This window comes from Symsagittifera roscoffensis, chromosome 3 (assembly GCF_963678635.1).
Source record: "Symsagittifera roscoffensis chromosome 3, txSymRosc1.1, whole genome shotgun sequence".
NCBI lineage: Eukaryota > Metazoa > Xenacoelomorpha > Acoela > Convolutidae > Symsagittifera > Symsagittifera roscoffensis.
In genome coordinates, this window is record NC_087064.1 from 55033884 (window position 1) to 55045930 (window position 12047).

General features: G+C 36.4%; 1 protein-coding gene across 2 annotated transcripts in view; it reads left to right on the top strand.

Annotated features, from left to right (window-relative positions):
• Positions 1 to 6709, top strand: part of LOC134842238 (uncharacterized) — a 47079-nt gene extending 40370 nt beyond the window's left edge. Inside the window, exons 2-4 of one of the 2 annotated variants that reach the window (XM_063858493.1) lie at positions 454 to 693; positions 1137 to 1464; positions 6037 to 6708. In XM_063858493.1, the coding sequence (XP_063714563.1) occupies positions 487 to 693; positions 1137 to 1464; positions 6037 to 6281 (780 nt within the window). In that variant the 5' untranslated portion in view covers positions 454 to 486 and the 3' untranslated portion in view covers positions 6282 to 6708. Of the gene's footprint in view, positions 1 to 453; positions 694 to 1136; positions 1465 to 6036 lie in introns of both variants that reach the window. The other variant, XM_063858494.1, reaches the window with a different exon arrangement.
• Positions 6710 to 12047: the final 5338 nt, after the last annotated feature.

Here is a 12047-nt window from a genome sequence, read left to right on the forward strand (position 1 = left end):
TATACCAACCAAGCTGCTAACCGGAAATTGGAGAAAATTGAGGAAGGCAAATAGATGCGACAATTGTCGCATCAGATGGCGTTTTCGTTGAGCCGAAATTTCAAGTCGCACGTATTTTACCCGCCAAATCCTTCATAATCCAATTTGATTGAAAAATTGAGTTCATGGTTTTCTGAAAAGGTTCTGAAAACAGTATAAGGAGAATGTTTACTTTGCAGCAAAATTTTGCGGTTTAAATGTCCGTTATTTCATATTAAACTCCGATTATTGTTTCAATCATAATAGTTTCAGTTTTTTCTTTGTATTTTTCTTCAAAGCTTCCTTTTTCTAATTAGAGGTCGTCTTAATGGCATGCCAGGATATAAATGCCTTTAGTACCGCATAAAATATCTCGCCTGTGCGGAAAAATGGTTTCCTTTTTCTTCTGCCTAATTTGTTATTTTTATTTGCTAGGCTGATGAAAAATACCAATAACATGTAGCCCAAATGTCGCCTACGCCCAAAGAAGAGAGAAGTGCTGGAAAAGCAACCGGCGGAGTAGAAGAGATCAAATGCGGCCCATTAAACAGATTCGGAAGCAATAAAGAGTCAGACCCTATGGGAACTTCAAGCGTAGACGACCAAATGGCCAGCTGTAGCCTAGCCCAGCCGAATATTAATGACAAGTTTCTATCGCCAACCAAGAGAACCCACGTGAGTAGATTTTATTATTTCAGAAAAAGTAGCGAAAAACCAAAAAAGCAAAATAATGTTTTTTTTTTCTGAAATACGAAACCCCAATAATTTTGTTAGGAAAAATGCTGTTTGTTTCTCGAGAAAACCAAATCAGAGCCTGTTTTTTTTCCGGCAGCTCTGCTCATTTTGCTTCGTTTTTTATGGAAAAAGTTTGCCCAATAGAACCTAAAAGTTAGCGGCTTACATACAGAAATTTTTTGACGGGGAAAATTTTTTGGATCAAAATGTCGGCTTTTCTTAAGATGAGACAGACCAACCATATTTGAAACCAAACAGACTGGGAGAGGGGAGGGGGTTGATTACTTGATCTGGTGAGCCGTTTATTCTTGAAAAAAAATAATGTTCAAACGCAGTTCAAAATGATGCTTCCAAGCGAGGGTTCGTTATATATTTTTTTTCAGGATTACAATGCCAAACTAACCGATCTGGCAGCCCACTTATCCAACCGGAGATCATCCTGCTCCTCCCTGCCCGGAATCAGAGAATCCAGAGTGGAAGAGACGGAGCAGGAAGCATCCGCATATGCCTCCCCCTCATTCGCCCTTCTAGGGGTGAGGACTAGAAGTCAAGAGAGGTCAAATTCGTTCTGTATGCCCCTACCGAAAAGACACTTGCTATTGGGGAGGGGCACTCTATTCCACGAAAATGAAAATTACAGCGACGGAGATGAAGACGCAAGCAAGCCGTTCGGACTAAGCCCTCTCATTCAGAGCTCAAACCCATCGTCAGGTTAGGCAACAAACATGCTTCACTTGTTAATAGACTCTCCTAGCAAAATTGGTGCTGGTTTCTTTCAAGTTTTTAATCGGTCAAGTGGCTTTTGCTGTGGTTAATTATGTTTTTGATATTCTACCACGAAGTTGGTAAATGGTAAATGTTGTCTGAAACAACTATTTACCACTGTTAGGATGTAATAAAGGTCGTGTAAAATGGGTTTCGAAAACAGCGTCAATTGTTTCACAAAATTTTTTGAAAGTATCGACGAAAACTTTTTGAAATTGTTCAAAAAAGCATTAATTTTTTCTCAGAAGATTGTCTGTTCGACAAAAATATGTCTTTCGCTGCAGGCATATTTTCGACGAAACGCAACGGAACACTCCTTGTTTTCGGCACCCCATTACCTTTAGTACGTTCGATCAACCAAATCAAATTTGTGAAACAGAACTAGAAAAAAGCCCCTGATTGGTATAAAGCATCGAGTTCCTAGGGAATGATTCTGAATATAAATCCATTGCCTATAAACTGCGCTTATCGCAAAATGGTTTTTCCAACAGTTTTTGTTCACAAGTGTTCAGAATTGATTGAATTGAGCAGCCTTTAAAAATTGTTAATAAAAAGGATCAATTGAGTAAACCCTACCATTCCCGCGCGGATGGGGAGGTAGCCCAATAAGTACGGTACTTGATGCATTTTATAACCACTTGAAACTAGTTTAAATTAAAAACACTCATGCACCAGATTCTCCAACGAATGAGGGACTCTAAAATCTCAATATCATAATCCCAAAAAAATCAGAGTGAAAAAATGACCTAATTAGTCGCACAAGCAGCCGATTTTTTTCTTTTACAAATGTAAAAAATGAGCGGTTAAGTAAAATTTTAAGGTTTCGAAGGAAACAAACTTTCATTTTAAGTATTCAGTTAGAGCCCTGGTAACTAGCTTTCTTTGAGATAATACTCGCCCAAACAAAAACAAATTTTAAAAAACAATAAAAGAAATTACTATTTTTGTCAATTTTTTTTTCTCGACACTCGTTTAAACAAAATATCAGTCAATCATGTAACTACATGCTAGCTTCACTTCAATTCCTTGCTTGTGTTTGATTCGATAACACCTATGTTGGTTTTGCCGTTTTTCTGGGTGAGATGGCTCGATTGATCAATACGGTGCGAGGGAGACTTTTCAATTGATGCAATAACAAAATATGCATTACGAGGCCAAACTGATCACTACATAGGCGCACAGTTTGATGTATGTAGGTTACTGCTGAAATTGAAAAACAGTTCTTTGCACATGTTCAAAAATGAAGTGGATTCGCTATACAAAATTTCCGTAGATTCCGCGCACAAATACCTGTAAAGTAAATTTTGTCAGCAACGAGCGAATATAGCTAGCTGTTCCGTTTTCTGCAAATAGAAACGGATTCCGCAATTTGTAAGCGGATTCGGCAAAATTATGCGTAATCCGTTTGAACTTTGGGGATTCGGTGACATTTTGCCGACTCGGCTTACAGTTGCTGATTCCACGACAGCGGATCTTTACTATACGCATCTATTAGGTTTGTTTGTTTGTAGAATTGGCAAACTGCTCATGAATCTGTAAGTTTTGGTGCTGGATCCGCAAAATTTGTGGCAGATTCCACAAATTCGCCTGTGCTTGGAGCAGTTTTTAGCAGTACAGTCATTTAGCTTCCAATTCGTGAAATCCAAAACAGAAAAAAAAATAAAAAAAACTTGCAATGTTGGGGCAAATTTGATTTCGGTTTCTTGCGGACTCCGCTTGAAATTCACAAAATACACAGTTTCACCTCGTATTAGGCTGTCTGATATTCAATTTTAAAAATCGCCCGACTCATCCGTCCCAAATTGGACAAGCGGCGATATACAAACACCCAAAGGTCTTCTAACGACGGGTGGCAAAACATCTTTTTTGAGCTTTGGGCTTGGGTTAAAAATGTTTTTCAATTTGTAATCATTTTTCAAATACAAGACCGTTTGCAGATGGGAGAAAAACTTGATTATTTTGTTTTTCCTTCAATTTGTTCCAAATTACTTTATGAATAACAAAATTTGGAGCAAAATCCATTGAATTTGGGTTTTTTTGGTCGTCCCCACCGCGCAACAATTATTTGAGTCCAGCAAAAAATACCATGAATCCAATAATTTTTTTTTTCAAAACACACTGTAAGGATTTTGAGTGTTGAATATTTTGCACTTATATTTTCAGCTTCATGTTCTAATAGCACGCACAATTTTTTTTAGTATTTCGCGTTTTTAAATTTCAACAAGAATAGCTGGTTTCTGTGCAAGTAGCAGAAAACTTTCCGACCAAAGTCCTATAAAACAAACAAAGTTTTTTCAAAAGATCACGTTTTTTTTCTGCAAGGTGTGATAAAAGGGTCAGAATGAAATGCTAGAAGGCATATTTAAGAGCCATAATAAGTAAAGCAAGTTTGCCATTTCGGTAAGTTTGCAAGTTTTTGAAGAAAAATAACTAGAAAAAAAATTTGAAAAAAAAAAAGATACAAATGTCAAATTTTTCAAAAATTTTCATCTTGAAAAAAAAATTGCAAAACGATAAATCAATCGTTCCATTTTTATGATTGTTTATGCTGCCTGATTTTGCGCAGAAATATTGAAAATGAAGTTCAGCAACTTTGACAAAAAACTTATTATAGCATAATTATTTTATTACCCTTGTGGAGAACTTGGGCAATAAAATATCATGCTGAAATTATTTACGCAACAATCGGAAAAACAGTTCTTAATGTTCGTCTATGAGAGCAAATGTTTCAGCTATCGTGTATGGTAGTTTTAATGAATACAAAACTAGTGTTTATTTTGGCAATTTTAATGAGCCTAGTAAACTTAATCTGCCCAGATATTTTTGTTTTGTTCAATTTTTTTTAGGAAAAAAACTTTTATACATGGATACAGCTGAAACACATCACAGTTTGATGTTTCCTGATTCATTTTGAAAAAACATGATTCAATGTTTTAAGTTTTTAAGAGTGTAAAAATCGGTTGCTTCCTTAATCTATTGAAAATGGTTATCTTGCAAGATCTGGCCCTCTGATAGTGAATATAAGTTTCCTTGTGCGTGAACAAACAGTTGCGAAACTTTTACTGCACCTTATCTACTCTATATTTTTCAGACTTACTATCATATCTGAACGCAACATATAGTTTTTATTAGTCAAAACAATCTCAAGTTACTTTTGACCGCTTGATTTGTTTAATGATTGACCAAATCTGGTTGTCGGAAATTAGCTTGCGGTTGTTTAGGCTAAAAATATCAACTTATTTGAGATGTATCTTATGTAGCGTTCAAATAAATGCGATAGTAAGTCAAAAAATCTTAACATGCAATATGTAAACTAATTTTCACCTTTCTCTATTCATTTTACTTTTTTTTTAAGTTTCGTAATGTAATCCTTTTAAATTGATGAGAAATTTGAATTGTTTTTTTTTGTTTCCTATCATAAAAATTATATTATAGTTGCCTATCAAAAAATAAAGCCATACTTTCTGGATCGATCGCAAACGTATGGGAAATAATTAAATTGAAACCTTTTCACGAACGATTTTTGAATGACTCGAACGTCACCAACTTTGTTGATAGTTTTTCTAAAAGTGGCAGAACTTTGATGAAAACAATTCCATTAATAATAGATTTTATTTTGCAACAAATTGCGGCGTACGAATTTTTATTTTTATTGGTAGAGTTCAAAGTATGAACAATCAAGAAGTTCCCGCAATGGCTAGCTGAGCAGATTGAGCGGCTTCGTCGATTTTGGTGTCCTTCAAAATTTCTCTAGATACGAGGCACGAAAAGTTGCTTGCCCAATGTTTTGTGGCTAGCGTATTTTTTTGAATGAACAAAATCTTTCATTCATGTTAATTTTACAAAATGAACAATTAAATTGTTTCCTTGGCATAATTGAGTGAATTAGCGTGTCAAAGGAATCCTTAAAAGCGTTTAAAAGCTGATAGAACAAAAGAATTAATCATAAAAAATTAGCAAGCGGTTACAGGGTAGGTTCTGAAGACATTTGCTGGGGACATGAATTGAAAAAGCACATTGAAAGATGAATGAAGGAGACGTTTTTAATCACTTTAAGATGTTCTGAAGATGTTTTTTAAGATCACTTTAAGAAAATGTTCTGAAAATTTTTTTTTTCGCATGATTTCAATTGCAGCAACAACTTTTAAGATAGTAGTGGCTTCGGCATTGTTTGATGCCTAAGTGTCACAGTTTTTTGTTGTTTTTTTTCTTCTAAAAAAACGGAACTATAAATCGAAGAAGATTAACTATTAACCTTAGTGAATAATTTTGTGAGTTTTTGGTTAAAAAAGTGACCTAACAAGGTACTTGGAACTTTTCGTTGTGCCCGGAGCACAAAATATTTTTGCACAACAGAGGATTTACTAGTCTTCTGGGAGTTCAATATAGTCGAATGATGTCATTTTCTGTGAGAACTTGGGAGTTTAATGTTGTCGAATGAAAAAATATTGGCTAAATTTTCGATTTTCAGCGTCTTTTTACTCCGCTTGAAAAAATAAGAGATGCATGTCTTCTTAGGTTCACCCAGTGTTGATCTTCTGGAGGTGAAAGACTCGGACGGAGGACCAGAGGGGTCCAGCAGAGTGCAGTCCAGTCGCACTTGGCCTCAGAGTGCCATCCGGAGTGCATGTGCGATCCACGAATCGGTACTCGCAGCAGGAGACGACTCCCCTAGCTCCAAGACCTCAACCTACTGTGGATCACTCACTCAGATACCCAAAATAAGCGTCAGTCAGGAGGACGTGGGGGAGGCCATACAATGATTCCCTGGTATCATATATCCAACAAGACCATACCAACAAATCTGATGCTCTAAATAAACGCCATGCAAACATGGAAGCTGAACTCATATATATTTAGGAAAGCAGATTACAAAAGGTATGGATCTTTTGTGATGGTTTTTGTATGAAAGCCAATCGAAGCGACCCCAAAGTTGTTTGTTATAAAATTAACATACGATTTTAATTAATAGAAACGAAATTTCATATGAATGTTTAAAAGTCTGTAGTCTGTGTGTCTTTGGTCCATGATTAAATTTACTCAAAGAACTGTGCTTACTAATAATCAGCACTAATTATCTTTCATAACCAGTGAAGTACGTTTGTTAATCGGATTATAATCTAAACTTAAAATTTAATTTATGTAGATCTTAAATCTTGAAAACGTAAGGTTACCGTTGTTTTCTTATGTTTTTTATGTTGCTGTCTGAAATGAAGTCCTTGAAAAAATTTAGTATTAATAAAAACCATTTCAAAAACTGTTTTGACCTATAGGCTGATCAGAAATTGGCACACGGAATTGGCCAAGAACGGGTCTAGGGTTTTTTTCAAGGGAAGATTTTCGAAAGAAGTTCGAAACTTTTTGTCCAATTTTTTTTTCTAATTTTTGTCAGCCAAAGTCCTTTTTGAAACTCTCCTAGGACACTCTCCGAAGGATTTTGTAAAATTTTGTCAAAAATGCCATGTATGGCACTTTTTTGAAAAATTTTGACCGATTCCAAATTGGTGCCAAAAACTATTAGGTGGCAAGGGAGTCAAATTGTTCAAAAAGCTTTCAGCCAACAGAATTTTAATTCTAAGGCTTTAGTATCAATTTTTTTGGACCGCCATCATTGTTAAAAGATTGTAGAATAGCATTTTTTTCATTGGTTGGTGACTGAGTAGTCCTGGATTTTTCTCTCGCTCAAGTCTTTCTGGCTTCGAGTCTGCGAGTATTGAAATACATCGCTTGCCTAATTCATATAAGATAGTAATATCTTACTCGATCTAACAAGAACCTTGCAACTTATAGGAATCTTCCACATACTGCAAGACAAGGCTTATTTTGCAAGAGTCATAAATTTTGCTAGTTATTTTAACGGAACCTTGCAATATTTGATAAAAATCTCCAAAAGTTACTAAATTTTCTTAATGACCGCCAGAAAACAGCATGAACCTTATTTTGATACAAAAAAATGTGATTTCGAGTTGTCTCGAAATTTTCAGTTGGACCATGATTAATTTTGTGTAACAAAATATTTTTGTCTTACTCCATAAAAAATGTGATAAAAGGTTGTTTTTATAGTTCATACATTTTAAGCAAAAACTCCAGAGTTTCAATTTGATTGTTTTTTATAATAACTCTTCCAATAATAATTGTATCGAGAACAATTTATGACACTTTTTAAAACAGCAAGCTTGTTCACCGGTCTTTCACGGAAAAAGTATGCAATTTAATAGACAATTGATGCATTAAGTTGTTTGAAGTGCTTTATAGTTTTAAATTTTTATATCATAAGTTAAGCGTAAAAGTCTACATTTGCGCTATTCTTAACGTTGATTAACCCGCTGGATGTTGGTAGAAGATACTATGGTTTTTTGAAAAAAAAATAGCCTTCCTCTAAAATCTTCCTTAATCGACCAGTGCTTTTAAGATTTTATCTTTACGTATACTAAAAGTATAGATGGGGTGTTTCTAGTTTTTTTTTCTAAAAATGACAAAATGATTTTTTTGCCCCAAAATCTGGGTAACTTTTTGTGCAATTCAAAGTTTGGCAATTTGAAAATTGCCCAGAAAAACTACAGTTATGCAGGTTTTGAAGACTTGCAACCCATTATCCGTAAATTGAAATAAAGTCGATCAAACTTTCTGAAATAGTTGCAGAAAAAATTACATAAATAAATGATTGTCACGAAAACTACAATATAATGCGCTATAATTGCACGTTAAAGCCAAAACTTGTATGCGGAACCACACAAACTCTGACAATGATGGCTGAAAACATTATAAATGCTCTGCACCAGTTGATTACAAAACTTTGGTGCAATCAACACTAATGTATTGTAATCAACGGCAAAGATAATACTAATGTCCCTATGAATCTGCTCAGTGATCAGGTTGATCAAGTTAATCACTTTGAGCACCTCACCAGCTCTACATCATCTGATAGAAGACCTGATAAGACTATCTTTATAGACTCTTGTTATCAGATGATTCGACCTTGGTAGACTGGAAGCGGTTACACAACGTGTTAAAAGAATGTGTCGAAAGCTAGAGAAGAAAACCGACATGCTACTAAAAGAACTGAATGAAAAAAAACGCCACTCGCAAGAAACAATGTAGGAGAAGGGTTCAATGAAACTCTTCCTTTAAAATATCGGAGTCGAATTTAGCCTCATGACCAGGCAACGTTCTACATGTTCCCAGGCAACGTATAGATCACTTAAGGACAGATCCAGGACTAAAATTTGTATGCGGCTAAGGAATGACTTTCAAACCATCTACGTTTGGACAACAGAGATTGGGTAAAACGACAATAGGGTAACCAAACCAATGAGGTGAGTCAATCGGAAACACGAGCGACCGATTCGAGACAACGTTTAATTAGCAGGCAGCATCGTGGATTTTTGGACATTGAAATTGTAAGACCTTTAATTGAATAGAAGTAGTCGACTTAGAGCAATTTATGCTAGAGCGGAGTTTTGACGTCCTGGAATTTTGCGAGACCCAACTAAACAGCGACGAAGTCTCTGGTCATGGTAGAAATCATGCTATTGTGTGCTTGAGTAACCACGGGAGAAAAGATAGAAACGGACTTGCTCCCATTTTCAATTTAAGGAAAATGAAACCAACCAGGCGCAAGCGCCCAAGCGACCAAGATATGGTCTTGTGGTTAAAAAGTTGCTTTAGTAGCGAGACATTCAAACAAGTCATTTGTCACAGTCACAAAAAATCCGATTATGAAAAATAGTCAAAAGTGGGTTAATTGTTTCTATGCTGATCTCTACAGAGAATTGAAAGAGGGCATACCCAGCCGTAAAATCGGTTAACAAACTCTGGTTTTCGGTGATGTTTTTGCAGGAAACAGCAAAGAGCAATAAACCGAATGCCGAGTAAGAAACAAACTCAAAGGATGAAAAGTTACGTTTGACACACGATGTTAAAATTGTGAACCTGTTTTTCAACAAATCTTCAATAAGCTTATAACGTGGCGTTATCCCAGAGGCTCCTGTGCAGTCGTCGATTATATCTTTACCAATCACATTACGGCTTGAAGGAATATGAGAGCCAGTTGCAGAGCTTGTTGTGGGCATCACTCTGTTCATGCAAAACTACTCGGTGTGAACCTACCACGAAAGAGAAAAGCAGAAAGTTGTTTGAAAGTGAAAACATTCCCAGAAAAGTTTTCAAAGTCCAAAATCAATACCTGTCTGAAATCCGCCTAAAGACTAAATTTCCTCACATCAGATAACCGCCTGTCTCACACTGACTCTATAGAGAACTTCAAGAGCACCCTCACGGAGTTGGTGTGCAATGTCCATGCCAAGTTACAGGAACCGGAACCTGAAAAAAATGAAGTACTTTTTTCGAGTTTTAGCCACCGCGAATCATTTGGTTTATAAAGAAAAAAAGTTTACAAAAAGTCATCTTCTAAAAAACAGAACTGAGGTGTTAATTGCAAAATCTAAAAGACCAAATCTGAAGGGCAACATTTTGAGGAGTTAAGACCAAAACAAGATGTGGGAGAGCTGACTGGAAGAATTTTAAATCAATCACTTCCGCCGCAAATGCGCAAAACGTACAAAGTGTTGTGAGAGACACTTCGTAGTGTTCTTTTGATTTGGTTGGAGAGGAGGAGCAAAGATGAAGTCAGTAAAAGCCATAAAATGGATACGTGTATAAACAGACCGGCGGGGAAAAGTTTGTTGAAAAGTCACGTCCAATTGCGCATATTGGACTTCTTTAAGGGGCAAAAAGACTACTAATTTTGAAATAAAACAATGCGGGCGAGGCTCCTGGCGAGATTCAGCTAACCAGTGAACTTTTCAAGTTGCTTGAGAAAAAAAATTCTTAATCCACTTACAAGGTTTATCACTGATATCTGGCTCAGACTAGAAAAAATTCCCCAAACTTAGAGGGCCGAAATCTGTTCAAAGAAGGAAGCAAAGCATAACCGAAAAATTACGCGAGTATTTTCTTTCTTGACCAAGTCATAAGAGTGTCAGGTAAGGTCATTGCAAATAGGGTAAACAAGCAGCTACCCAAAACCTCATCCAAATTTTTGAGTTAAGAAGCAACGTGTCAGACGGCAAAGCTATCTTTGCAATTGGACGTTTGCCTCAAACAAAGATTGAAATCATTGAACCTCTTTGTATAATTTTAATCGACCTGAATAAAGCTTTTGATATGGAAGTGCTGTTTATTGTCTTGAGTGCTAGGAGATATCATGAGTGCCATTGAAGTGCTCCACGCTCAACTCAATCGATCGTTAAGCTCAATGAAGATAACTCATTTGTAGTGAACCGAGGAGTGCGACAAGGGTGCGTTTTTGGTCCATTGTTGTTTAACATCCTTTTTGATTTTGTCCTATGTAAGATTAGTGGAGAGGAAAGAAACATTGCATACGCTGATGATCTTGCTCTGGTCTCTGATAACCAAGAAAATGCTACCAAATGAGATGGCAAAATCTTTGGATTGGTTCAATTGGAAAAGTCTGTTGAGAAAACTAAAACAAAAGTAATCAACATCAAAGACAATTCTAATGTCCCTAACAATGTTCTCAGTGATCAAGTTGACCAGGTTAACCACTTTGGATAACTCGGCAGCATCATATCATCTGATGACAGACCTGACAAGGCTAGCAGCGCTCGCATTTCTAAGTCAAATTAGCAAGGCTACGTCTAAGACCTGCCCTGGCGTCAAAAAGACTGACACTCAGAAACAAAGGCCTCCCTACCGAAAATTTTCTTAAGCCAGTCCTCCTGTAAGGTTTAGAGACACTTGCGATCCTTGTATTGATCTTAGCAGACTAGAACCTGATAAACAGTGCTAAAAGAATGTGTCTAGAAAAGAAAAACGACACGAATTAAAAAGGTGAATAAAAAATATTAAAGAAAACGCCAGTTGCACACCAACTATACTGGAGAAGGGCTGAACTGTACGCTTCCTTCAATTAGGTTGCGGTCGATAGCTGCAGGAGTTTCTTGAAGAAATTAAGGTTTGACAATAAAGATCATACAGCAAAGGGCTGATCTTAACAACTAGGGCTCAAGACAAATTGTGACCAGGACGACTATTTACACAACCCAACAAACTAACTGAAGTTGTCATATAGTGGAAAATTTAGAGCAAAAACTATTGAAAGATGCAAAGAGCTCAATGTACTAACAAAAACTGTGACCAAAGGTTTCATAGGAAAAAAATGGACAGTCAACTCAGAGGTAATCATTCATATTGATGAAATTGATATTAAACTGAAAATGTTAAAGGAATGGAAAATTAGTGAAGATCCGCCAAGAAACGCATTTTTGATGGCCTCTTACCGGACTTTAATAAAAGCTATGGAGGCACTAAACACAAGCAAAAATGCAACCCGCATGTTAAACTTATCAGCGGATCAGAGCTGACCGTGTCAGCACATCAACTGAGTCGACGATCCTTCGAATCAAACTAAGACACAAAGAGATGATGAGGCGCTACAGTGTCCCCTCTGCTCTTATCGTTTCTATTTTAAGAGTTCAGCGGTCAAGCACTGCTATGTGAAGCACCGA